Source organism: Colletotrichum truncatum (assembly GCF_014235925.2).
Source record: "Colletotrichum truncatum strain CMES1059 chromosome Unknown Contig_0001, whole genome shotgun sequence".
In the NCBI taxonomy this organism is placed as follows: domain Eukaryota; kingdom Fungi; phylum Ascomycota; class Sordariomycetes; order Glomerellales; family Glomerellaceae; genus Colletotrichum; species Colletotrichum truncatum.
Genome location: NW_027222398.1, coordinates 10,025,395 through 10,052,754, shown reverse-complemented (window position 1 = coordinate 10,052,754; position 27,360 = coordinate 10,025,395). Strand labels below are relative to the sequence as shown.

The 27,360-nt window shown below is 51.1% G+C and overlaps 7 protein-coding genes across 7 annotated transcripts; 4 read left to right on the top strand and 3 right to left on the bottom strand.

The window, feature by feature from the left end:
• Positions 1–48: 48 nt before the first annotated feature.
• On the top strand, positions 49–1,218 carry CTRU02_202812 (putative exo-beta-1,3-glucanase; the record flags this gene model as incomplete). The annotated part of the gene is made up of 1 exon (XM_036728975.1): positions 49–1,218. The coding sequence occupies one exon, from the start codon at positions 49–51 to the stop codon at positions 1,216–1,218; it is 1,170 nt and encodes a 389-aa protein (XP_036579490.1).
• A 1,642-nt stretch (positions 1,219–2,860) lies between these two features.
• CTRU02_202811 (nucleoside-diphosphate-sugar epimerase) lies at positions 2,861–3,725 on the bottom strand (the record flags this gene model as incomplete). The annotated part of the gene is made up of 2 exons (XM_036728974.1): positions 2,861–3,410; positions 3,466–3,725. 2 exons carry the CDS (start codon positions 3,723–3,725, stop codon positions 2,861–2,863), a joined length of 810 nt encoding a protein of 269 aa, XP_036579489.1.
• Positions 3,726–7,122: 3,397 nt separating this feature from the next.
• Positions 7,123–8,532, top strand: CTRU02_202810 (L-fucose permease; the record flags this gene model as incomplete). Its single annotated transcript, XM_036728973.1, has 1 exon — positions 7,123–8,532. The coding sequence occupies one exon, from the start codon at positions 7,123–7,125 to the stop codon at positions 8,530–8,532; it is 1,410 nt and encodes a 469-aa protein (XP_036579488.1).
• Positions 8,533–8,888: 356 nt separating this feature from the next.
• Positions 8,889–10,061, bottom strand: CTRU02_202809 (uncharacterized protein; the record flags this gene model as incomplete). Its single annotated transcript, XM_036728972.1, has 2 exons — positions 8,889–9,100; positions 9,164–10,061. 2 exons carry the CDS (start codon positions 10,059–10,061, stop codon positions 8,889–8,891), a joined length of 1,110 nt encoding a protein of 369 aa, XP_036579487.1.
• Positions 10,062–11,591: 1,530 nt separating this feature from the next.
• On the bottom strand, positions 11,592–13,753 carry CTRU02_202808 (UDP-glucose 6-dehydrogenase; the record flags this gene model as incomplete). Its single annotated transcript, XM_036728971.1, has 3 exons — positions 11,592–12,854; positions 12,910–13,424; positions 13,480–13,753. 3 exons carry the CDS (start codon positions 13,751–13,753, stop codon positions 11,592–11,594), a joined length of 2,052 nt encoding a protein of 683 aa, XP_036579486.1.
• A 2,094-nt stretch (positions 13,754–15,847) lies between these two features.
• Positions 15,848–17,413, top strand: CTRU02_202807 (glycosyltransferase family 4; the record flags this gene model as incomplete). Its single annotated transcript, XM_036728970.1, has 1 exon — positions 15,848–17,413. The coding sequence occupies one exon, from the start codon at positions 15,848–15,850 to the stop codon at positions 17,411–17,413; it is 1,566 nt and encodes a 521-aa protein (XP_036579485.1).
• A 6,035-nt stretch (positions 17,414–23,448) lies between these two features.
• Positions 23,449–24,582, top strand: CTRU02_202806 (uncharacterized protein; the record flags this gene model as incomplete). Its single annotated transcript, XM_036728969.1, has 2 exons — positions 23,449–24,098; positions 24,204–24,582. The coding sequence occupies 2 exons, from the start codon at positions 23,449–23,451 to the stop codon at positions 24,580–24,582; spliced, it is 1,029 nt and encodes a 342-aa protein (XP_036579484.1).
• Between the last annotated feature and the right edge of the window lie 2,778 nt (positions 24,583–27,360).

Sequence of the window (27,360 nt, the reverse complement as noted above, 5' to 3'; positions counted from 1 at the left end):
TTGTCCAGAAAGATCTCCCGCCTCTGATCGTACCTCTTGTACTCCAATATGCTTCTTATCACTGCGATTGCATCCTTCGTGACTGTCGTTCAGGCGGCTAGTGTCACCGTCCGTGCGGGCTCCTACATCAATTGGAAAACATTCACGGCAAAGGGTGTCAACCTCGGTGGTTGGCTTCATCAAGAAGCCGTGATAGATCCTACTTGGTGGGCCAAGTACGGCGGCAATACTGTGGATGAATGGGATTTATGTGCGAGGTTGGGGCCTCAGTGTGGACCGGTTCTCGAGCAAAGATATGCCAGCTATATCAACACTGCTGACATTGACAAGCTTGCTGCTGCCGGTATCAACCTCCTTCGAATTCCCACTGGCTACAACGCTTGGGTCAAAGTCCCTGGTTCGCAGCTCTACTATGGCAACCAAGCTCGGTTCCTTCAGGCCATTGCCAACTATGCTGTCCGCAAATACAACATGCACATTATCCTCGACATTCATTCTCTGCCTGGCGGGTTGAACGGCATGGGGCTGGGAGAAAAGGAGGGCAACTACGGCTGGTTCCAGAACCAGACCGCTCTTACCTATTCCTACCAGGCTGTGGACGCTGCAATCAAGTTCATCCAGAACTCTGGATTCCCAGAAGCGTTCACGCTAGCGCCTATCAACGAGCCGGTCGATAACCGCGATTTTACCAAGTTTGGCACGCCGGAGGCCCTGACAGATGCTGGTGCCGCTTGGGTTCTGCAGTACTTTAAGGGCGTCCTTGCCAAGGTGAAGGCTGTCAACGCCAATATTCCTCTGTTGTTGCAGGGAAGCTTCAGGCATGAGGAATACTGGTCTCCGTTCTTCGCTGCAACTGACAACATTGTGTTCGACGTCCACAACTACTACTTCGCTGGACGCCCTACTACGTCTGCCAACCTTCCTACATGGATCTGTTCGGATGCTAAGGGCTCAGCTGGGGATGGAAAATTTCCGGTCGTCATCGGCGAGTGGTCGATCCAGGCAACCAATGCCAACACTTTTAGCAGTCGAAAGACGAACTTAAACACAGGCATTGCTGCATGGGCAAAGTACACACGTGGCAGCATATACTGGACCTACAAGTTTTACGGCAACGTTCCTGTCAGTGGCGAGGGTGTACAGGGTGATTACTGGAGCTACGAGAAGTTCATCAATGGCGGTTTCATCGATCCGTCGGCTGGGATCGAGTGCAACTAAGTGTGGCCAACAGGTTCAAAGACCGGCTTGAGATGACATCGTTGGATTGCTGTATTTAGCACTTTATTTGATGTTCAGACTTGGCCTTGAATACTAAACTTGTATTGCCTTTATTCAAGATATTTGTGTGTGTTGCAGTGTGGTAAAATCAAAGTAAAATTAAGCTTACGCACACACGATGGCATTTGGAAATCTTCAGCCAAGATCTACTCATACAGAGACATACCTCGGTTGACAAGCATATTATCAAGGGTTCCTTGCTAAAATGTGTCTATGCTTCATATCAAGTGGGCAACATGCAAAACGTCATGGATTCAGTCTAGCATAGGTGGAAAAGACGAAGGAATTGACAATCGGTATCAAAACTCCTCCAATAACCGTTGTTCACATAGGAATCCTTTTCGACGCCACTAGTTCATTCTGATGTTACCCGCATTTCTGACATAAGGTACCTTTGTAAATCCGGAAGAGCTAGGTAGTTTGCTTAAAGTAGGATCTGCAATGGAGGCAACCCAACACAACCAGGGAATCGGTTAAGAGATGCGGAGGTGGAAGGATGGACTCCCATTGGTAGCTTTACTTCCTGCATTAGCAGGAAAAGACAAGCCGACAACAGTAAATTCCTCTACTTCAATTCTCCAGAAAATGAATCTGGGGAGTCACATCGGCTCCACATGGCACTACTGCATCAATAAGCTAGGTCTTGTGATGGCTGGGACATCATCTTCACCGTGATTTAGCTACAGCTGCCCCACCCCCACATTTCCCCGGATCCATTTGGTGGGGCCGAAGCAATGGTCTCTCTCCCGCTGCCGATGAAAACCAGAGAAAAACAAAGAAAGAAATCCGGGGAAAAGTGGGAAGATCACTTTCTTTACGCACTTTTGAGAAGACTGTGTTGTGTTTGCCGCTTTGTTGTGGAATAAGAAAAGAAAAAAAAGTCTGGATGGGAATCTGCCATGAGGTTAGTTATTGCTAGCGTCGAAGGGAGCTGGTACGCCCAGTAAATCGGGGTCTTGAACAAAAATGAAAAGAAACAAACACAGTGCACTCTTATAGTTTGACTAGAAACATGTGGCACCCACCCTTTTAATTGTATTGAACGTGGGTGGAATACTATATAGAGTTTTTCACGACAAACTTACTTTCTAAAGCAACATAGGTATGAAATGGCCGCTTTAAAACAATTGAGAGAGAGGAAGATGGACAGGAAAGGACGTGAAAGTGATACAAATGGGAGAAAGAATAGTAGTGGAAAGTATGAAGATGCAAAAATGAATTCAAGGGGCTCAATCGGGGATCGAACCCGAGACCTCGCCCATTTTCACGCTAAGCGCAAGGGTTATAAGACCCGAAGGGCGAATCATACCACTAGACCATTGAGCCGACATCGGCTTGCAGTTCCTAAGGAACCGAATGCACGGTGGTTGTTGGTGGCAATCGGAAATAATGCTACTTATGTACTAATAGCATTATTCTAGGCCAATTGAGTTGGCCACTCATCTACTCATCTCTCGATCAATTGCTGCCCTGCATCGCTAATCATTCCTTATGCTAGAGGATTCAAATACAATTCGAACGGCGAGATTATAAATATGGCTGAAACAACACCTCACTAATATTACACATTGCACCCATCACATCATGATGTCGCCGTCTTCTCGTCCACTCCAGATCCACCAGCCGGTGATAAGCCCGCCAACCTTCTGAAGCCAACATTCTCAACAATCCTCAATCCCCCGGTCAACGTAATGATGCCCTGCCCTCCGCTTGCAAGCCCAGAATCATGTTTTCCCATGGCCATCTCGGTCATGAACTTGCCCAAGACCTCCGTCGGACTCACGAACGACGGCACCAACTTCCTCACCACCGGGCCCATAGTCACATTTGCAGCATTGTACAGCATGCCTGGATTAGGGATGTACGGTTTAATAGCGGGATGGTTAACGCAGTCGACGAAGGCCGGGCGGATGGACTCAGTTTGCAGCCGTGGGTTTGATCCGCGCAATTCTGAAAGGAGGGTTTCCGTCTCGCCCTTGACGCGGGCGAATATGGCGCTGAAGCGACCTGGGGTTTGAGTGGCTCCTTCGCCGGAGACGAAAACGAAACGGAAAGGCTCGTTGTCTGGCGGCAACGTTGCGAAAGCTTTGGCTGCTGCCAACGTGTAATCTTTGGTGATTTTTACATATTCCCTGAGGCGATTATGTGAGCATGATATGTCTGTCTGGGACGTATGTCTTCACTCACTCCTTGGTAACCTTGTTCTGGCTGATGCCGAGGGCCCAGACCACACCGTTTGCGCCCTTGAGTTTCTCGAGCAGTTCAGGCTCGTACTTTTCAAAGTCCTTGTGGATGATGACGTTGATACGAGAATCGTGCAAGTCCTCTACCATGGGAATTGGTCTTCTACTGAGGATGGAAATCTTGGTAATGTCCTTCATCTTGGCCATGGCGTCGAGCACTGATGAGCCGACTAGGCCGGTCGCGCCGGTGAGGATGAGGTGCATTGTGATAATGATATCGAGCGACGTTTGAAGTGAGAATGAGGAGAACAATTGATCTCGGTATGCTGTTGCGTCAATTCACTACAAGAAGCGACATTTTCGTGACGGGCTCAATCCTTTAAATGTACTAAATCTTCGTCAAGCGGGCGATGCGGGCAATGCGGCCGCTGCCAGCGGATTTTAGTTTCCACTTTTCTCACTGTTCGGTCGGAGGTAAGCCGCACGCATCAGTGACCGCATTGTGCCGGAGTTAGGATTTACACCGTGGCAAACCCGGCCGTGGCTGGTTCCCATTTTATGAAGGCGGCCGGGGCCGGTAACGCTGCATTCTCATAGCAAATTATTGAACATCTTTGTGTGGCTGCAAGGTCTCCACACGCATGTAATATCCGATGAAATGGCTGGGTGAGTAAATCCAATCCTTTATTTTGGTCCATGAGAGCAACAACAACTAGCCATGTCAGCCACAAGCCCGATCTATGTGAGCAGCTAGGCTACCAAAAGCTGCGCAATCTGTTCAATAAAACCGTATGATGACCTCCAATAAACGCCGGAATTACTATCTGAGCCCAAGATTATTGAATTCTCTCTCTGCAGTAATTCTCTTATGGCAGACTTTTTCTTTTCCTGTCAGAGCATCCTTTACTTCGAATAGGCTACAGTTTGCATCGTCAGCTGAACACCACCGTAGACCCTAACAAAGTTCATGAGTACTGATCACGTGCATCCCTGCTCTTATGGCTGGAAACGGTGATTTAATGAAGCGCCACGAATTGCCTTTGGATTGACTGATTACAGCTGACAGTTACTAATTATATGTCACTCTAGAACGACAGACTATCGGTAAACCTGTGTAGCTTTACATACATTGTGCGGGTCAAACTATCGCGGCTAGCCTTCCATTGACGGGCTTTTTTGGCTAGACGTTGTCATCAACGGCCCGGTGTCGCGCATCAAACCTAATAGCTGATTGGAGACAAGATCGGCACGTCAAACAGATACTGAGGAAGGTCTTAAATATTGACATGTCAATACGACGATCCGGGTCTCTCTCCGAATGAACCACAGCTTCGTTTATGACCGTGCCATCCTGGTTTTCCATGTCTTGTTACCATTTCATGCCGCCTATTGAGCTCATCTACCTGTAGAAGATGAATCAGAGCTTTTGGGGTCTAAGAATCACACTGATTTTTATTAATTAACCTCTCGACTAATAGAAGTGTGGCTCGAGGAATTTCATTCCATTCACACCATTTCTCCATTTCTTTGCACCGCGTTCGTGCAAATAAATACGCACAACAGCTATTGGTTTTTAGTTTATGAGAAAGAGAACTTAGGAAGTCTACTATTTGCATTCATAATATCTGATGCAAGGGAATGGGATTTCGGCACTATCTAAGCAAGGGGGAACCCTCGACCTCTGACAGGGGCGCTCGTCGTAGAGCTCACGTGGTCGCAAGTATAATTAACGAGGGCCCAAATAAGCAAGTCTAAGCTCAGATGGCGACAGCGGAGGGTTAATCCAGCCGCCGTTATTATAGTGCATTCGATAACAAAGAAGGCTCACATATTGAAGAATATCTTTTTTGATTTTTCATGCTTTCTAATGGGTGCCATGCTTCTACAAATATGCGATTCTGAATCCTGGCATAATAGGTTATCTACACCAATCAACTAACATGGTCTTCCAGTACAAAAAGAGGCGTAAGTCGCAAGACTCGACTGCATTTCAAGCGAGTCAGTTCAATAAACATTGAAGCTACATCAAACCGGCAAACCTTGGCTGCAAATAACGGCCCGATCAGGTGGAGCGAACTTGCAACGCTAATGGCGACGGCAGGTCTGTTCCTTTCCATGGCGTCGATGGCGGGGCGGCTGGGGAAGCCCCAAACTCGTTGTGTCGCGGAGATGAGGTCCAGACAAATCCAGATGAATCTGGGGAATGGAATACGGGGTCGCTCGTGGGTCATTAGACTCTTTCATATGTGTTAAAACTACAGCGCTTCACTCAGCGGTCATGTGAGCTTCAATATAGGCTGGCTAGACAGACCTGTTTCTCCATTTTCAGAGATACCCCGAGTACGTCGTAAAAGTCGGATGCTTCAGAGAGATTGATGAAGCCACTTTACATCCGAACACCCGTTCTTAACCAAGTCGTTAGGACATGTTCAAACATCTCCGCAATCCAGCCCGGTCAGGGGGTTCCCCGGTTCTGTCGCAACGATGGTGGAGGTAGTTGAGGCTTGAGGGACCTAAAAGAGCTCATCTCGAGATCAATCAGACAACCAGAGGCACGAAGCAAGCATGAAGCCGGGGCCATGACCGGAGACTAGTGTTGACGGCTCCCACATTCCTGGGAATGAATACCAGAACCGCATGCACCCAGGACATTTTGGCCAACCGTAGTGGTTGTTTTGCCACAGCAGACATTAGCCTTGTTCTATTGCTGTGCTTCGTCAACCACATTCTCGACCAAAATCCCGCGCATCTCACTCGACACTCTCAACGTGGCATTTTCAGAGCCAGACTAGGAGTTTACTCGGCCAAACCACTGACATGCCAAGTTAATGTCTCCCCGAAGGCGTCCCATCTCGATCTTCTAAACGGTTTCTAGAGTCTTACTGAGTTAGGAATAGACTCATCGGCAGTTGGTCACCTAAGCCGACTGATTGGACACACATGCCATCGGCGGGTCCGAGCACATCCGACAATGCAGTAGTAAGCTCATCTTGGCCTCCGCGCTTTGCTCCTTTCGTACCCCCCCACGCCATTTCTCGCTCGTGGGGTGTCGCCGCGAGAATCAGCGAGGAAATATGCGGCCGGTTGTACTGTGGGCGGGCTTGAGGACGGCCTTTTGTCCGTCGTGTGCTACTCATATTTCTGTCTCTTGGAACAGGCTTGTCCCAACGCCACCCCGGCCACACTATTTTGTCGATGGCAGCCCTTGACAGTTGAGAAGCTAGACAAGCCTAGTGCCATGCACCCGTCCCGTAGCATCGGTAGACGTGGTGTTGAACCCAACGCATCCCAGCCTAGACCTTGATCCTGGAAGCTATGTCAAACTTCAACGCTAAGATGCCGCTGAACATAGTCATGGTCCAATTTGTCGGATCTGAACCATGGGGAATATCTGGGGGTGGATGGTTGGGGCTCAACCAACTATTCCACATCCTGGCCTTCCCCCATGAGTGTTCATATCGCCGTTTGTTACTGAACGTGTTTTGATAAAAAGGGGGTCCTTTCCCCAGATATCCAGGGTCTCCTTTTTCTCATCATCCGAAGCTCGAGCAGGTCTTTACACTTTACGTTTTCGTGATCTGTCCAGCTGAGGAAGTATTCATACTTGACTTGATTTCATTCTCACTTCCATCAAAGATCGCCATTACATCGACCAAATACAATGGCAGGCGGCATCCCATCAGCAGCTCCCCAGCTGGCCGGCGGCTACCTCACTGGCCGAGCCCTCATCTTCCCCCTATCTCTCATCATCTCCCTCTTCTTCCTTTGGGGCTTCTCCTACGGCCTTCTCGATGTTCTCAACAAGCACTTCCAGACCGTCCTCAAGATCTCTCGCTTAGAATCCACCGGTCTTCAGGTCATGTACTTTGGCGGCGGCTACCTCCTTTTCTCCCCAGTAGCAGCAGAATGCCTCAAGCGCCGAGGCTACAAGCAGACCATCCTCATGGGCCTGTCACTCTACTCACTCGGCGCCATCCTTTTCTGGCCTGTCGCTCACGCTTCCACCACAACCACCAACACCCGCGCTGTCTTTGGTGGTTTCTGCGCCTGCACCCTCGTCATCGCCTGCGGTCTTGCAACCCTTGAGACGGCTGCCAACTCCTACGCCGTCGTCATCGGCAAGCCTGAGTCCGCCTCCGCTCGCCTTCAGTTCTGCCAGTCCTGGAACGGTGTTGCCTCCTTCATCGGACCTCTCATCGCATCCAAGTTCTTCTTTGAAGGCGAGAACGCAAATTCTCTTACCAACGTCCAATTCGTCTACCTTGCCGTCTCCTGCGCAGGCGCTGCTGTCGCCGTGCTCTTCTTCTTCGCACGTCTCCCTGAAGTCTCGGAGCAGACGATCGAGGAGTCTGGCGTTAGCGCGGATGCCGTCCCAGGTCAGCAGGTCGCCGGCCAGGGCCCCATCTACAAGCAATACAACCTCATCTTTGCCTTCCTCGCCCAGCTCTGCTATGTCGGTGCCCAAGTAACGATCGCCACCTTCTTCATCAACTACGCCAACGAGAACGGTGGATTTTCCACTAGCCAAGCCTCCAACATGCTCTCCTACGCCCTCATCACCTTTACAGTTGGCCGCTTCATCGCCACCGGCCTCGCGACCATCTTCCAGTCCGACTTCCTCCTGGTCATCTACTCGACCTGTGCCATCGCCCTGACGGCTTACGTTTGCGTTGGCAGGGGTACTCCGTCCGTTGGCGTCCTCATCGCCATCTTCTTCTTCGAGGCGCCTATGTACCCCACGATTTTCGCTCTCGGTACTGCGAACCTCGGTCGTCATACCCGTCGCGCTGCCGGTATCATGGTCATGGGTGTCTGTGGTGGAGCCATCTTTCCTCCCATCCAGGGCGCTATTGCTGACGCCATTGGCACCCGCATTTCCTACGTTGTGCCTCTTGTCGGATTTGTTTACGTCCTGGGCTACGTGACGCTGCACTGGTTCCGCCACGGCCGCCATGTCATGCGCGTCAAGGAGACGACTTACCCCGTCATCCAGACCGACCTCATCGGAGGTATTGCTACCGTTGAGGAGCCCGAGAAGAAGCACGTCGATGCCTGGGTTGAGCGTGTCTAAGCTGAATCAAGAAGTTTTGATGAGTTTACGAGTTGAAATATGATGTCTCTTTAGCTTTTTCTTTTTTGTCGTGCAGTCATGATTATTAGCCGGCGAGAAAACCTGGCGTTAGATCCCTATAATACCTAGTATAGGCAATAAACAAAACCATTTAGACCTTTCCGCTCCAAGTGGTCATTACCCCTTTTTGACGCCGAATAACTAATTGCTCGCTTGCCCCTCGCCCAGACTTTTCAGAAAGATCTCCTTTTCATAGTCGCGTTCAGACCTTCCAAACATTGTAGATTCTCGGGTGTTATTCTCGTCACCCTCACACCCCAAGAGCTTACGCCATCTTCGTTGTGGCTTCCAAGGTTTTATAACAGCAAAGCAAGCCCGGTCACAATGCCTACAGCCACCGCCACAGCGGCACATTCGTTTCCTAACCTGCCCGCGTCGCCCATGGCATTCGCGCTGAAGGCAAGCATCGGTTTTTGTGCGGCAACGCGGATGTCGAATGCCAAACTGTCCTTGTCCGGCGTGTACGTGGACTCGGTAAAGTTGCATGTGCCCATGATATAATCCATGTCTGTCTTCCAGTAAGCTTCACGCGTTTACAGCATCATCAAGATTTCTGCAAGATGTAACTCACCATTCGCCCGATTCCTTGACTGTCGGATGCAGCTTTGGCACATGCCAGCCAGCAGTTGCACATCAAAACTCTTATTCTTGCATATGCAATCCCTCTCCGCGTTCTCTCTGTCTTCTGCCAATTTCTGCTCTGGCTTTTTCTCCCCAGATCCTCCCCCTTGCGGGGGCGGCGGACTAGGGGCCTGCGATTGTTGGGCGGGCGGTTGTTGGAAAGGCAATGATATAGCAATTTGAGGGATAGAAATGGCAATTGAAGGAACGATTACGACCGGAGGAGGTATAGGAGGTGTGATTTGCGGGATCGGCGGGCTGGATGCTGCCGGTGCTGAAGGGGTCACAGCAGCGCTGGGCGTTGTGACATCGGGTTGGGCAGCGACTGGTGCTGGAGTAGACTGCTGCTGTGCATCGGGGGTTGGCGTCGTCTGCGCCGTTTCTGAAGGCGTCACTTGCGGATCCGGCGAAGGGGCGGCAAAAGGGAGCGTGGTGATGAACACTGGTGCTGCATCTTGCGCTGGCTGCTGCTGAACATCCTGCTGTGGTTGCTGTTGGACCTCCTCTCCATTTGCTGGAGCAGCTTGATCCGGTGCTGCTGAGGGTGTAGCATCCGTCTCTTGGTCCTCCTGTTGTTTACGGTGATGGCGGCGAGGTGTCAGAACCGGCTTGGCCCTCACTTGTCTCCTCGATGGCGGTACATTTTGACGAGGACTGTCGATGTTCCGTCTCTTTAGTCTTCTCAACTCGTCAAAAGAGTTGTCGACGTCGCATCGGAAGCTCAACTCGACTATCGGTCCACATATCGTCGCGCATTCGACCGGGACGTCGTCGATCTGTAATTCTCTCGCTTTCGCCAAGGCTGCCAGGCCTGCGATAACTAACGCTGAAGCATCTGTCCTCCTCATTTTCCTCCACAACAGTAAAAGATGTCCCTCAAGTATTACGTATTAGAAGAGAAAGATTCGGTGGTATCGTAAACACCGACAAGTTGGTCTACTATGTCACCCAACTTCAAGTGATCAAAAGAAAAGTCATGCACACATCGTCCAAAAGAAACCGGTCGACGGGGTCAAGAGCACAAACGGACGATCACTCCAAAGAATTACAGCTATATCAGATATTCCCTTGCTTGCTCTTGTGTCTTGTCCCTCCCATTGCAGCCATATGGTCTCGCACACACTTCGCCGCACAGGGGAGTAGATGAAACGAATTCTACTTTGAAAGAAGGTTAGACGGAAAGGCAAACCTTCCGTACCCAAAACACGAATGTGGGAATTTAGCAGGTGAGAAACAGGGAAGTGAGGCAGACCAACAGAGCAGAACGCCACAAGCAAGCTGCGAACTACATTCTGGGGAGGTTGGAAGCATGAAAGCCACACTCATGGAAACATTGGCAACACACACTTACACACAGCCAAGGACCACATTCAGTTAGAACGATTCGTTATGCTTGTTTCGGAAGGGAAAATCGTCGAAAAGGGTCTTGCGTCCCTGGCCGGGAGCCACTCATACCACACCAATCTGAACTCCAACGTGAGACTTTAGCGTGTCGGCTGGCCGCCATTGCGTGATGAAACGGCGAACAGACCGCTCCCATCTCTCCAATCGCATCGCATTGTGGCCGTGGGTTTGCTCTAGGGCCACTAATGAACTGGGATGCTCCTATTCGGAAACGGTTGTTAAGAGATGTTTGAATCATGAAGACTTTGGAGAATGGGGAGAGCAGGGAACAACATTCGGTACAGTTTGATGCGTTGAGCATCTGTCGTTCAGAGGCCTTGCTATCGCGAGGAGTTCAACGGCTCTTCATCGTGCTAGGGAGAGCACGGGGCTCGAAACGATCTTGGTCTGGGGATAATACCTGAGCTTCTAAATGTCCCGTTAGTGTTTGGCTAGTCGACGTTTGTCTGGTGATGCTATCAAAATTCACAAACAAAAAGCCACGTAGTAGAAGGCAAACTTGAGCAGGTCAACAAATGATATCCCAAATCTCGGAATGAAAAATCAGCAGCCCTCGGACGAACCTGGGAGCCGACTTTTACTGGTCCCTTGCTGGATAGGTTTACTCTAGGTCAGAGTATCTCATGTACTATGAAACTTGAGCCGAGAACGGATGAAAGAAAGCTCAGCAAACACCTGTGGGGGCCCGCAACGGTTCGCTGCGCCAAAATATGAGCTCTTCATATGCTAGCGGTCAATGCCTCCTCAGTTCCTAACTTTATTATGGTTTCCTCTGATTCTTGACTCAAGCATGTGGGATAATTCGAACAGTGTGTGTATGCCAAACTCCATGATTATGAATCCTCTTTGTTGTGTGGCTGTGCGCCATCGTCTCATGGACACCGCCTCGATGGCTATTACTTTGCATCGTGGTATATGACAGGAATATTATATCGAGAGAATAAGATGCGACAATAGATATACGCGACACGCGCTTAATTTCGCCCTTGCCTACCAACGCTTTCCACTCTGACGCCCAACTTTGCCATCTCGTCAGGGTCAATAACCCCTCGTCCGTCAAACACCCACCTCGGAACCTGCATGTGACTAGCAACTCTCTGCCAGTCGACTTTCTCCTTGGGTCGATACTCTTCGGTCCCCATTCCAGTGGAGAATCCTGAGACCTTGCTGTCTGTTTCTGCCTTGCAATCGGGACAATCCGGTGCACAATCCGGCTCTACTACGTAACGCTCTAGTGGATCATCTAAAGACGCCTGTCCGTTGCGCACGAGAAATTTGTGTAGGGCCAGCACATCAGACTGTCGGATCTCCAGGTTTTGGAAGGGACGCGGGTCGATATCCAGCCGTGAAGCTCCTGTTGTCCTACCGGGGGATGCAGTGCTCGGGGTAACCTTGTTACGGAACTCATCGAACTCGGTTGTGATGAGCACCGCTATGCTGTCGTGACAGGCTTCGTACGCATTCCCATAGACGACCAAGGGGCCCCCGTCTTCTCTCAGTGGCTTGAGCGAGCCGCAGAGCTGTCGGATCTCTTCTTGGATGACGAGAGGATTGCAGCACGGATCAAAGACGGCGATCTCTCGTGGCCCTTCCTCGAGGAGGGTACGTATGATCTCCAGCGCTGGTGCTTCTCTTGTGTCGGATGTGTTCTTCTTGAACGCGTAACCGAGCACGGTGACCTTTTTACCCGCCAAGGTATTGTTCAGACATTTTACTACGCGCTTGGTGAAGCGGTCCCGTTGGTACTCGTTCATCTTGACGACTTGTCTCCAGTACTCGCCGACCTCGGGAAGATCCAGTGACTCGGCGAGGTACACCAAGCTCAAGATGTCCTTCTTGAAGCAGCTTCCGCCAAAGCCGATACCGGCTTTGAGAAATTTGTCGCCTATGCGCGGGTCGCAGCCAACGGAGGCGGCTACTTCATCCACATCCGCGCCCGTTCGTTCGCAGATGGCGCTGATGGAGTTGATACTGCTGATCCGCTGCGCAAGCATCGAGTTCGCTACGAGTTTTGCGAGTTCGGAAGACCACACGTTGGTGGTTACTATGCGAGGACGAGGCACCCAGGCGGCGTACACTCTTGCGAGAGCCTCTGCAGCGCGCTTCCCGGAACTAGTCGTGTCTGAGCCAATGAGTACACGGTCCGGGTTGAGGAGGTCCTTGACGGCGGTGCCGGCCGCGAGGAATTCGGGGTTGGAGAGAATTTCAAAGTGAACTCCGGGTCGGTGAACCATGAGCTGTCGGATGTCAGTCAGCGTTTAGTCGCATTCATGAATGAGGTTGTGAACTTACCGTCTCGCGCACAAGGTTTGCAGCTCGGCATGGCACAGTTGACTTCTCAACCACGATGGCACCTGGTCGCGCATGTCTTGCGACCTCTGCAGTGACGGCCTCGAAGGCGGTCATGTCCGTCGCGCTGCCCGCTCCATGACCCCTGGTTTTCGTTGGTGTGTTTACGGCGATCAGGATGACGTCCGCCTCCGATATGCACTTTGAAACCTGCGTTGAGAAGAAGAGATTTGGTTCTCTGTCGGGGATCCTGATGGTTCCTTCGTCACACTGGCTCCCACACTCAGATGTGGCGGAAGACCGTTCCGACATGGCCGTATGTCTCATCTTCATAGGTTCACTGGGAAACGCGCACTCCTTTGCACCGTCTCTCGCGACCCGTACAATATCTCGGAGTCCAGGCTCGTAGATTGGGGGATGCTTGGAGTTCCATCGACGGATGCGCCGCTCGTCTCTGTCGACGATGGTGACGCGAATATGCGGATTTTGAAAGGCAATGACTGCAGCGGTAGGTCCGCCTATTGAAAGTGAGTTAGTTTGCGACTACGGTTCATTCCCTTCTGGTGATCTTACCGACGTAACCCGCGCCAACGCAACAAATGTTGCGGACTGGAATCGGCCTGCTGCTTAGATCGGTTTGGCTACTGGCTTCACCATCGCTTGCCAATCCCGTGAACTTGTCCTCATCGAGGCTCTCCGTGTCGCCGTACTCAACTTCATGAGAGTACTTCAACACAGGACTGAAAGAGCAGCTTCCATCCGGAGTCGTAGGCACCGTTGAGGGCTCGCGAAATGTGTTCTCCTCTGAACCATCCACCGATGCAAAAGTCACGTAGCCTTCCGCCATGGCTACAACCTCTTGGCCTGTGTCGAACAGACTAGCGATGAGATCTTCGTGGGAGACCTGGAACCGCCTGTGCGAGAGACAGAACTGGGTAAATTTGACGTGGCTTCTGCGGCACGAGACTTGGCCAAGTAGTAAGTGCTGTCTAGGGATGACGAGGTGAGTATAATGTAATGTGTCTGTAGTTTACCAAGCTGGTGAAACGCAGCGGTAAAGACTATCGCGGCGAATGAATGGCCTTTATTAACGACAGCGACTCTGATAATCGAGTCATGCAGCTAGAAGATGAGTTTGCAGAGCTTCGCGTCTTTGAGATCGTGCGCGTAATGGGAGGGGCTGTTAGATTGCTTTCTCAGAATGGGGTGCGGGCGGAGACAAGCAAGCGCAACCATGTAATGATGCTAGTTTGGCGATTGATGTGAGGAATTGGGTTTGAAAGTGGATAGGATCACAAATAAAAGGCTAAAGGTATCAGGCGGACAGACTTCTTGAAGAGACCTGTCTATTATGATAGACCTGAGAACGTGATGAGTTGAGATGCCGATGACGCCCTTTTTCTGGGCGCAGACGTGATAAGTAGCAAATCGTGAGGCTGGCAGTCGGAATTCCAAACGCTGCGGCCGCTCGTCTCCGGATTTAACCCTCCAAATTTCATCAGGCATAGTTAGTTTGCTCCTTTCTCTGCTACTACTCCCGAATCAAGGTGGATGGGGACGCTACAAGTCAGTTCATAGTCGTCGGCCGACGTCGGTACCGCCAACTCAGCCCGTCACGTTGCCCCTCATCGCAATGCCCCTCCAACAAGACCCTCTTGGCGCGAGAATCATGAGGAGGGGCGATTCGCGGCTAAGCGCTCCGGTAAACGAAGCCTTATCGGTATAACCATTGTGGGTGGTCGGGGGTCGAGGCCGGCGACCAACGGCACCCAACCGGCAAGGCCACGGGCATCCAAGTCCGGGCTACTATTCGCCGTCCCAAAATCCCCAGCTCCCCAGCACATAATCGAGACGGTCATGCGGTCGGTGCTGTTGAGGTTGCAAACTTACAAGTCATGTATTCTGTTGCAGCCGTTCGTCTGAATCGATTGGCTCTCATCCACCAGAGGGGCAATGTGCCGCCATTCGCGTCTCTCATTGGCTGTTGGTTGAATGCATTTTTTTATTATTCCGGCCACCACAGCGGACTTACAGATGCAAAAGAAACTCAAAAGATGGGAAACGTGGTGCGTGAATTGTTGTGTTTTGATGAAATGAACGGGGAGCTCATGACTATGGCAGCCCACCCTAAGGGCACGAGGAGACCGGTCATGGTCGTGATGATGGTAATGATGATGAGAATCATGGCTTTTGTGATGTGAGATGAGAATGAGAGGCAGCTTACTGAGGTCATTCCGGGGCCTCTGTGACAGGGTATCAGAGGTGCTACAACATCTAGAAAGCCATCAATGTAGTGTTCGGTACAACTGTGACAAATACACCATGATTCGAGACCACTTTTGTCCTTCATTCTTGACGCAGTTTGCAATATTTCTAAAGTGTCTCTCAAGATTACCAACTTGGTCGACATTCCCGCCACACGACCGGCCAGAAAAGCACTTACAGGAGGTACCTTGCAGCCCAAAATTGGCTTCTGGACCCTGCAGTGATGCGCCATACTCGCCTTGCCTTAGCGGCTGGATTGCCCCGCCCCCACTACAGCTTCAGTGAGCCATCGAAGCTCCCCATGTGCCCAAGGTAGATACATCGACAGGCTCTCGTGAGGAGGGGAGCATCTGTACGATGGTGCGCCATTGTCGCTGCCCATGACTCTTTGTGGCGCTCAAGCTAGTACTAGACCGTCTGTTGGCTTCTTTTCCCTTTGTGATCTGGAAATCTTCGCCATGCCCTGCGCAGATATCATGAAGCCAAGCGCCCCCCCGGGTCGGGTTCCTGGTGTCCGAAGAACGCCATCCCTTCATCTGTAAGCCCAGAAACTCGGTTTGATACGCTGTTCCCTGAATTCTTCAGCGGGAACACTCGAGACATTTTAGGTGCGTTTTGGGAGTCGAAGTTCATTGTAAGAAAATTCTACAGCTCTGCTGCTGGTCGCATCGTCGCCATGGAACAACAACCTCTTCTGCCGAGGAGCTACGGCACTTTGCCTCGATATCCATCCCATGACAACTCCATATTTCCATCTTCGCTCCAGGGAAAGCGCATTTTGCTCTGTACGGAATCATTTGGTCCCGTCAACGGCGTCAGCAGGACGACCTTGATGCTGGTCGAGCATCTGCGATCGCACGGCGCACTCGTCGCCGTTGTCGCGCCGCACAACCACACCAAACACAACACATTCTCCCCGTCAGCAAAAGCCGATGACCAGCTAGAAGTGCGCCTCCAAGGCTACCCTCTTCCCTTCAACCCGGAGCTCTCGGTCGTCTACCCGGTGCGCGTGTCCGCCCTCTTCGCGAGGACTTTCGGATCAGACACGCCTCCCGACCTTATCTACCTGGCCTCGCCGGCGTCTCTCGGCTTCCAAGTGATGCTGCAGCTACAGCAGCAGCCGAGGGAGAAACGCGTGCCGGTTATCTGCAACTTTCAGACCGATCTGGCGGGCTACTGTGCGATCCTCTTCCCCCATCCCTTCAGCACAATGGCCGTCTTCGCGTTTGCCATGGTCCAAAGCTTCCTGTTCCGCCACGACTCCGTCAAGACCGTCTTCTACCCGTCGCGCTTCGTGCGCAGATATCTCGAGGCGCAGGGCGTACAAGGCGCCAAGATGGAGGTTCTGCGGCGAGGCGTAAAGACAGAGCTGTTCAGGCCGGAGATGCGCAGTGAGGAGCTACGGAAACAGATCGCCCCCAACGGCGAAATCATCCTAATATGCGTCTCCAGAGTAGCTGGCGAAAAAGGGTTCGATTTCTTGGCTAAGGCCGTCAAAGAGATGGACGGCAGGGGGTTGCGCTTCAAACTCTACGTCGTCGGCGGGAACCGCAACCCGGATGTTGAAAGGGAGGTCCACGAGATGTTCGATCCTCTGAGAGCACAGGGCAAAGTCATCTTTGCGGGATTCAAGACCGGCGACGATCTCGCGACGGCGTATGCGTCGGGAGACATCTTTCTTCATTGCTCAATTACCGAGACTTTCGGACTTGTCGTCCTGGAATCGATGGCCAGTGGTGTCCCCGTCGTTGCGCGAGACGAGGGCGGCCCGAGCGACATCATTGACGACGGCCGCTGCGGATACCTTGTTCCGCCGGATGACCTCGAGTGTTTCGTCGACAAGGTCATGTATCTCGCCAAGGACAGAGACAGCAGGGAAGCAATGGCCGTGCAGGCCAGAGCGATGGCTTGTGAGGCAACTTGGGAGAAGATCAACAACCAAGTGGCCTGGCGGATGGCCGACACGATTGAAGAGCGGGAGCGCGAGAAGGCCCAGTTGATCCATCAGCGGTCGTCCATCGCCATGCAAGCAAGCCGGCTGGTGCCCATGTACAGCTGGCTCCTCATGAACAGCGCAGTGAGGGATGTTCTTGTTGGGAGAATCGTGGATGCGAAGCTGGCCGGCGGGTTCTCTGTTGTCATGGTTTTCTGGTGCTTCACCGGCATGTACTTGGCCTTCACCGAGGCGGCGCTGTGGTTCAAGGGTAAGCTGCCGCGACTGTGGGGGCACAGAACAGCATGACTGGGTTTGGGTGACACTTTACGATATTCGGCGTACCTCCTTGGGGTTTATGGCATGTTTGGTATGGGAGCTTGTTGTTTGTCTTGGTGTTTGGGAGCAAGGGATAGCATCTGAATGGAGACCTCCATAGCGACGGCCCCTCGTGGTCGGTTCGATTTTCAAAGTCTAAACGATAATTTCAACAACGTTCAATGCGTGGTTCTTTCAGTCACCATTCACGATGCACGACAAAGTAAAGGTTGCCGTATATCGAAATATGAGGCATAAACGACTGAGACATGTTGCGAACTCGCCCTGCCAATCTGCTCCTATCCTTGGCGCCTTTGTGTTTAAGTCTGTTTTCGTGTTTAAGTGGCCGCGCAGTTCAGTCGGTACATGTACGGTGTTAATACGCTGAGCGAATCCCATGCTCCAAGATACAAACCAGCCCCTAGAAGCTGCGTATCAATAATCATAATCCATTACCGTTGAGATTAAGACGCCTTCAACATTGAATGTTCAATTCGACAATGCGAAGAGGCATTCTTTGTCGTAGTAGCGGCCACCGTCATAGCTTAGCCGAAATAGTATTGATCTGATTCCACGAAGTCCGACGTAACGCTCCGAGCCTGAAGACTTAGATGTTGGAGATAAGCTATCCTTCTCCATGTAAGAGACATTATAATCTACGGAATTCAAAGGGTATGTAACGCTCGACGAAGATGCAGCGGCAAAGCCAGCTCCAAGAAACCCACACGCTATTTGTGTCCTTGTAACAATGGCAGCGGTGGTCGTTGCCATGCCAGATCAACCACCTTCTCCTCTCTCGCCGATAGTAGCGTGCTCTTGTTCAGTACTCTCGCAAGAAGCTTTACACCGGTTTCCAACGCGGTATTATACATTTCAAATGAAAAAAATAAAAGCCTTGGAAGTTTTGGGTTGACAAGAAGCCGGATGTGTCATCTACCTGGTTAGGATATCCCTATGGACCATATAGCCTGTCCTATCAATGCTTTCTGGTAGCTAGATTCAGAATTCACAATGAAAGAGGGACCCTCGCGGCATCATCGAGCCCAGCAGTCGATTTGTGGCATGTCTGTCGTCGATGTGGACACGGATTGGATATGTTTAGGAAATGATACAATAGGAAAGCAACCAGAAAGCGTATGAAGACTTGAAGTTATCGCGTTTCTGAAGATGATTGTTCTGTGAAGTAGAAAGCATCGAGATGCACACTAACTGACCAACATAAGGTACCCAAGAAGACGGCAGTTACACGGACAGACTGGATTAACAAACTGCCAAAATCATGAGCCAGTAGGGCAGATCTCTAGATATGACTTCAACCCTTGTTTCGCCAGTGCAGAGAGCGTCCCACTAGAGGAAAATCGACATCGAACCAGCCATTGATGGCTTGTTGCTTAAAAAGAATTTCGCTCAAAGCTTAAAAGTCAACGGACATATCAGCAAGCGGGATGAGAAGCATTGTGGATCGATGGTGCTGAGAATATGTATGTTTCGACGAGTGTTGCAACCGCTTCTTCATGCTGATTTGTAATGTCGTAGTAAAGATGATTTAGCTGGCCAGTAAGTTGCCAAGGCATCATCACAAATACATCACTTTATGCTTCATGAACATCTATCGCGTAGTTTTTCATCCGCATAGCACCCAAGTTTGTTGTGCTTACTTGGGTTGTTTATACGCGCAAAAGTATTTGACGTGTCAAACCCTCGTTGAAGGGTGATGTGCTCAGTTACGCCATTTTTGTATGGTCAAACCACTCATGACAACTGTTCAGTTATCTTTGAGAGTCACTGCGGATGGGATTGTATCAATAGCTTAGTCCTAACATCCGTATAAGAAAGCTACCAAATCACAGTGCACACATGGTATGGTCTACAAATACTGCTCAGAAGAACACATGTTCAGAGCTCAGCTTAGGCGACGACCAGCACTTTATCAAGTTCTCCGCTTGGCAACTCCAATTCAACAACATAAGCCACAAAATACCTCGATGAAAGTGCCAACTACTTGCGGTGCCGCCGTCACATCATCGGCGCTTGCCGTGACAGCCAGTCTCGCTTGGCGGCCGCGTCATTGCGAAATTCGTGAGACGCCGCAACCCAACGGCGTTATAGAGCGTGGTAATAGAGGGCGCCATCTTATTACGCCAAATATCGGTCCTCAGTCAGGGAGGCGGCGGCGGAAGACAGGAGGGCCGCGTTTGGATCAAGTTCACGAGCCAGCTGGGATCCCGAAACAGGTCGCACCAAGCGGACCCAGGCGTGTGTGACGATGTTTCGGGCGCCGGTCAAGGAGAAATGTGGCCGTTGGTCAAGAAGACCGGCGTTGCTTTTTTCCCTTTTGAGGGCGTCGTGGAAAAGGCACAAACTGCGCATGTCGGGACTGGGAAGACGTTTGGTACAAGACCTGCAGATATGTAAAGTGATCACTGGGGACGTCGCTGATTAGAGTCGGTGGTCAAGTTATTGATGAGCATGCCCCCCCCCCCCCCAATGGATGATACCCATAAATGAGGCAGCAAAGACAGGGCTGCATCTTGGGTGAGGAGCCACGTTCAAGGAGCGTCCTCCAATGGAGGCAGAGACTGGGGGGGATGCAAAATTGTGAACTGGGAAGACCAGGTTCAGACGAGAGCAGGCCAAGCTTTTGGTGACAGGAGGCTAAAAAAGGAGGCAGGGATACTGGAAGAATGGATAAAAATATGAAACGCCAGGATGAGGAAAAGGGTTGATGATGGGGGAAGATGACGAGGTGTGGCTTGTGTTGGAGGAGGATGCTTATGTAACGATTGGAAAGGGTGGTAGTGTGGCGGTGTCACCGCTGGAAAATGTGGCTGGTGCAAAAAGCAGTGCCCGCTTATGTAAGAAAATCTTACATTTGCCTCCGGACACCGGTTTATCCGAGGCGCCTCGGAAGAACCCGAATGAGAGAGGGTCTCTACGTGACCAATCGATCCACTCACAGAGCGTCAGGGCGCAAATAGTGGATCACTTCTGCAACATGGGCTTCCTAGCAGATGCCGCCCAACCATCTGTTCTGGCCCAGGCACAGCCGAATGATGAAAAGCTGCAGCTGCATGGGCTACCCGGTGCCCACCCCCTGGCCGTGTCCGTTTCACCTGAGACAAGGGCCGCTGGCTGCAGTTGCCGCGCGCGGCAGAGCAAGGAAGGTCGGTGAGTGGCACTGGATGAGAGAATGTTTTGATTGAGTCCTCGGTGGTTTGTCCGTCTTCAAGTGTGGTGAGCGTGATGATGCGGCCATTTCGAAGGGCGATGGGTTGATGGTGTTGAGAGACGAGAGTATGCGTTGTCGGCCAAGATGCTCATGGCTTTACCTACAATTAACTATAGGCTGTACATAGTATGCTCATACAGTGTCATAATGAATACTAGTAGGATACTCATCTCATCCATCGCTGTACCGTCATTGGCGGATCGGATTACTGTGCGCCTCAAAACCTAAAACCGGTGGTTCTTAGCGCCGACATTTACCATGTAGAGGTTCTCCTCCGTTGTGGTAATTACTCCTGATCTGGATCTGGTACTTGCTTTCTTTTTCCTTCTTTCCGATGGATTCGCATCCGTTTGTTGTTTTTATTTATTTTAGCCTAAACATTTCTTCTCTTTTATCGATCTTGACAGGTTTGGTACGGTTCTTGTGCTTGGCATAATTCAGGTACTTGGCTCAATACACTATTTTGTGTGACGGAAGATGTATCTCTACCCCTGAACCGAAGACCCACTCCTGAGACCCCACAGTGTCCACTCTCAAAATCCATCTCCCAATCAGATCCCCCATATAGCCAGAAACTGCTACAATCCCCGACCCGGCCCCGTCCTCGAACGACGCTTGTTCCACCTCCAGTCGATCCGACAATGCCATGGGCTGGTTGATAGTTAGGCTCCCGAGGCTCAGCCTGTGGGTCACGGAGGTACGTATCTCTTGGCCGATAAGGATACCGCGGCTGAGAATGCCCCATCTTCTTACGGCCAGTCCGTTCATGATTTTGTGCTTTACTCCGTTCATAGTACTGGATGGACGGAGGGCTCCATGACCGTTTCTCCTCTTTTTCTCTTCCTTTTTTCTTTTCATCACATTTAGTCTGCCACTCATATCTTCGTATCCCTCCACTATATCCGCAATACTCTGTCATTGGCGTCAACCCTGCCGAGTCCCGTGTTCTTGGGCTGGGCACCTAGACACAACAGCTTCGGTGCCAAATTTCATCCATCAAATACGGATACACAGTTAATTTAATCCCACATCTCGTCCCCTTTTGGGTCTTCATGCTTATTCCTTCCCTAACATACGGTAAGCTAATTCTATTTTGGTCTAGACTACTTTTCCCCGGCTAACCTTACCTTGACTTACCCTCAGATGCGCAGGGGTCTCCATCCCTTCCCGTCCCCCCACCACCGAAGCCGCCTCTTCCCCCTGATCTGCTTTCCTCGTGGCCTTTCCACGCCAACTTTGGCTGCCATCGTCCACTTTGATTCTTCTTCTGCTGTGCTCCCAAATCTACTACACAGTGGTGTTCTCTCTCTTCAGCACATGCTGCTAGTATACTCTCGTCCGCCCACATTCCCACCCCCGTCTTCCGTCTTATCCCTACCGTATCCAACCCACCAAGTGAGTTCGCCCCCCATCTTTCTGATATTTGTTACTGTATGCCACCCTGTTCGCTCGTTCCTCTGCCCGTTTCCAGGTTTCCAGTTTCCAGTTTCCACCGTCCCTGCGCGTCTCTCGTTGCATTTCCCGTCTCACAAAACCACAGACCACAAACCCAGTCACCAATCCCATCCACTCACCTCGCAAGCACAACCACACGGTTAACGGCTCCTCAAAGCCTCTCTTGGGTACCTCTTTCGACACTGCCTGGTCCTAACTACGTAGTACGGATACGTAGTCTAGTGCCTTTTCCCACTTGGCCTCCCCTCCCTGCCCGTCTAGTCACATCACGCTTCAGATCCTCCCGGACCCCCGTTATCCTCATCCTGGCCCTGTCCAGCTAACCACCCCGCCACTCGTTTGAGTCTCTTCAGTCGCTATACGGAGATACACCACCCATTCATCCATAGTTTCTCACACGCTACGGATACGTTCTCTCTCTGTCCAAGGACGGCCTTCCTCTTCATCTTCCCCCCAAGCCACATCTCTCTCTGTGTGAATCCTTCTTCGACAACCCCTCCCCCTCGGCAATTCAACCCCCCTCAGCCCTGTTGTGGATCGTAACGTGTCAGGCCATTGCTCGTCTTCTCTGGCACCGTGAGGTCGTTGCATGACACAATTCCTCCCACACGTCTCCTGTTTGTCAAAGGCCCAGCCCTGCAGTGCCCTGCCCGTTTATCGACGTTTAATCTCCGCCCTTATTGCATCCTCGCCACCCATTCCACTTCATCCTTCTCTGTTCCTGCGCCTTTCCGAGTCGAGTCGAACGTGATTATCGCGCGACCAACCCGAGTACAGCTAGCCAGCAATTTACCGCAATCCTCCCTTCTCACGGGCAGGTCCCTTTTTTTAGTCTCTTCACTTCTTTCTTACCATCCTCGCTGTCGGACTCCGCGCCCTTTCTTTTCGAATCTCGGCTCCCTTCGACTTGACGACGACGTCTTTTCGTCCTGACGACTCACTTCGATTCAATCGTTTAACGATCAGCCTGGCAAACCCGCCGCCACTCTTCAAATCTCACGTCCAACCGATCGGATCCGCTCATCTGGACAGGCGAGGAGGTGGACTCGACTTTCGCTCTTTAGTAGCTTACGTCTTTTTTTCAATTCGCTTCGCTTCGCCGCCGGCCGGGACCCGACTTTGTAATTAGACCTTGGCGACGCCATACCAACATCAGCAATCCGCTCCACCTTTACTCGGCCCCGAATCCCGTCATCAATTAATACGATTAACCGCCATCATCGATCAGAGGCCGTCGCCCGCTATCTAAGCTTACTTTTTGTTGCTGTTGTTATTCGCCAACCAAAAACCACCACCCCTCCCCCCATATTTCCGCGAGATCGAAGAAGATAGACGAATAACGATGTTCTGGAAGGTGGCCGTAACAACCGCGGCGCTGGCCTCGAGCGCTTGCGCCGAGATCCGCCCGATGGCCATGGACCCTTCGATCGAGGTCAGGGCCGTTGATGTGCTGGAACGGAGCTACGAGGATATTGCGAACCGGTATATCGAAAAGCGCCAGAGCATGGACGTGAACGCCGAATGGGTTCCCACCAAGCCCGAGGTCAAGCTGAACGCCGACGGCTCCATCAACATGACTGCGTGGGAGGCCGAAACCTCTGCCGCCTGCACCGCGGCGCTCTCGCATCTCGACGCCGCCTCGAACCCCTCTGGAACTTGCATCTGCTACAACCTGCCGAGTCTCGACACCAAGACCGGCGTTTTCGAGGCCGACCTGCGCCTGTTCAAGGTCTCCGAGCCCAGCGGCGCCTTCTCCGGTATCCCACCGCAAAACATCCAGGTCGGACTCTCCTTTAACGGAGCCTCTGTGTCGCCAGTCAGCGCGAGCCGTATCGGCAACGCCCGCCGCGACAACAACAACATGGCCCGTGATATGACCTTTGAGGTCTCTTGGGGCGGACTGGAGAAGCGTGTCGTCACCCCCCAGGCTCTGCAGACCTACCTCTTTGTCGGTCAGATTGACCAGACCAGAATGGTGGCTCCCATGTCCATGTTGGTCTCCCTCGAGTTGATTTTCTTTGTTGTTTATAATATTTTCATATATTATTTATTGTTTTTTTATTTTGGTCTCAAATTCAGTCACTAACAAAAACACAGGTCTCAACTCGAAGCTCTCGTCATGCCCACGCTCACTCTCACCGGCATCAACGCCGTCGGCCAAACCGTCAACACGAACGTGTCTGCCAACGAGGCCTCCTTCGTTACCGGCGTCTTCTCCAAGGAAATCGTCCGATCCGACCTCGCCATGGCCCAGGCCGCCGTCGATGACATGGTCGCCGGCCTCAAGAACGGCACCGTCGCCTTCGTCCTCCCCGGCACCCAGCTCATGATCTTCCCCGTCGGTCTCGTCGTCACCGGCACCTGGCTCCTCATCGGAGTTGCATTCTACGGATTCGGCACCTACGAGCGCATCGGCTACGCGGAGAGCTACAGGAGGAGACGCGCTGTCGCTGGCGACACGGCCAAGCGCATATAAAGGAGCTCTCCGTCACGGCTGAAGTCTTCCGAGAGAGTGTGTGTGTGCGATGAAAAAAGAAGGAGGAGGAGGAGGAGGATGAAATCAGCAGTCAAGAGGATGTGGTGAAGGAGGCCCGGGTTTGTAAGATTTGGGACAATTAACTCAATATTTTGCGGCCCTCTCGTGGTAGTTGGAGACCATCAGCATCAAGCAGCAGCGTCAAATTACTCTTTATTTTTTTTCCACATTATTTTTTTTATATTTCATTCTCAACTTTTTTTTTAAAAATTCCCTTCACTAATCGTTGGGAATCGTCTCCTCCCCCGTCCCCTATATCGTAAATAGTTGGATGTTATTAGTTCGCCATAGAAACAATATCCACAATCAAGTGAAGGCTGCTTCCGCCTGTTTCTCGTAGAATCCTATTACAGTGCGTCTTCAAATTGCCCTTATTGTTTTTATTTTTTTATATTATCCCATCATATAGACCTTGGCTACGTTTTGGGAGGTAGTCTGGTCTGCGGCTGTTGTGCGACATGTTACAGTTTGGGGATAGTTTCAGCTTTTGGGGTGGAGGAGGGGATGCCGACAAATACTACGCTGCGGCCGATCCGTCGAATGCCTGCCTCCACCCACATCGACGGGGTTCGCGCTTAGCCACATGTGGCTCACCAGGGGTATAGCTCGAGGTTAAATGGCAACACAATTTGTCTTTGAGGGGAGGTGATTGGCTGGTTGAGCAGGGACTGGCTGGGCATTTCAGGCACACGGCTGACGGTTCCTGATGGGCATGACTTGTTGTTTGGTCTCTGGCTTGATATTTGGGGTATTTTCACAATTGGCCTGTAGAATTTACAGTAAATTCCATACTAGACGAGTAAAATAGTATCGATTGGTGTAAGCGCTCGACATTTACCTACTAGTACCTCAAACCCCCGAGCTGGCGCAATCACGGAAGAGTCGGGACAGAATGCCGGCGATCCCGTGCAATACACCAAAGAGCTGTCCGCTGCGGCGGCTATCCTGTCGGATATCGAACGAAAGACGCTAGAGTCTAACGTTTGTTCCGTCTTTGCGAGCACTAGTAGATAGAGCTTTAGGTTGCATCGAATCTCTCATCGCAGTATAGGCCAAACTATCGAGGACACCACGTCGGCCACGACCTGCCAGTTTGGCTCCGATGTGGTGGGCTAATAAGGCGAAAAGAGTGTCAAGCTCTAGCTTTGTAGGCTGATGTCCGTCTGGGAGGCCACGGTATTGGTTGGCGTCGTGTTCGGTTTAACGGACTGTCGGGTTTACGGCGTGAGTAGGATGGAGGGGTGTTTGGGATGCTTATTGGGACGGTGGAAAGCTTGTGTATGGCTGTTTGGAGGTGTGGGCTAAGGTTGTGTGAGATTTCTCGGTTTTCCAGGGTCTTGAATAAGCGATTCGGCCACGGGTTGGTGTGGCTTGATGTAAACGGGTTAGAGGCGGTTGCCGCGTGAAGGCTCCTTTTTTGATGAAGGGCATACACGCGATGCGTCTACTTCCACATTTGTAGGTGAATCTATCTCCTTGAGAGAAAGTTCCATTAACCATCGACGGGATGGGCAGTGATTGAGTTCTAGTACTACCAGACCCTCGCAATCCAGGTGTAGACTACATGACTTATCACAGCAAGTACCTGCAAACTTGTAGATGTAGATGCCCTTATGAAAGCTGTTTGATACCACAAAAATCATCAGACGCCGTCCAGGATGCTATTCCAGGACTGAACACGTGACGTTGCCGTGCCTGGCGTCACTATCGCCAAAACGAGAAGCTTTCAGGATTCAGTGAGTATCAATCTCGTGTTGAATATCATACTTGAGTCATTTATTTTCGAAAGAGCTTGTTGAACTCTGTTCATTAAGGTGCATTTATGCCATCTAAGCGATTTACTGTGAATTCAATACTAATGTCTTTACAAAGGCTCTCATCCCTCAACTCTGAATTCTCCGCCGTATCACTTAATTTGATGCTTAGCTATATTCACATCAGACTGTAAGTAACCTCAGCTAATATCATTGATACATCAAGTCCGCAACAAAAGGCAGCTGTGAAGCTAAGCTGTATACTGCTTCGGGCACAAGAGCGGAAGATGTTCACTGAAGCGGGCGGAGCCCGTAATTCCTTCTCTGTCCCCACTCCAATGGCTCTCTTCAACTTGGTAAAAATCTCGGGCTTATTTGTGGGAAGCTAGCTTTACAGGCCTTATATGCAGGTAGTCTGTTGAGCCAGACATTTCCTGATTAATGATCATGATCTATCGAGGCTATTTGTGCGAGAAAACCTTCAACAAGTGTCAATATAGCATAGTAGCCATGTGACCTATTCTCATCTGATTCGTCATCTGCCTACTACTGCGTTTACGTAGGTCTAAATATGCGGCAGGTGATTTGAGGCGAGCTGGGTAAGCAGTACTTTGGGTTAGTTGCTTGTCAGCCACATTACTGTGTCTCAGTTCTGGCGGAAGTCAGGACTTGGGTAGCTGAAGATAAGGTTCTGACCACCTATATCTTCTTCCAATCAGGATACAATTCAGTCACGTTAGTCACGAAAAGCGCATAAGTCACGGCTTAGTAAAAGTCTGATTCTAAGTGGAATGATGCAAAGTCAGTCAAAGGTTTATCATTAGAGGCATCAAGAGAGAATCATTTTCAAGGTGTAACGATCAATTTTATTCAAGTCATGACTAAACTATCGTTCTTCGACGCAAAGACAACCATTCATCACTAAAAAAGAATCCACTGGCCACAGGTATACCTGCCATCTTGC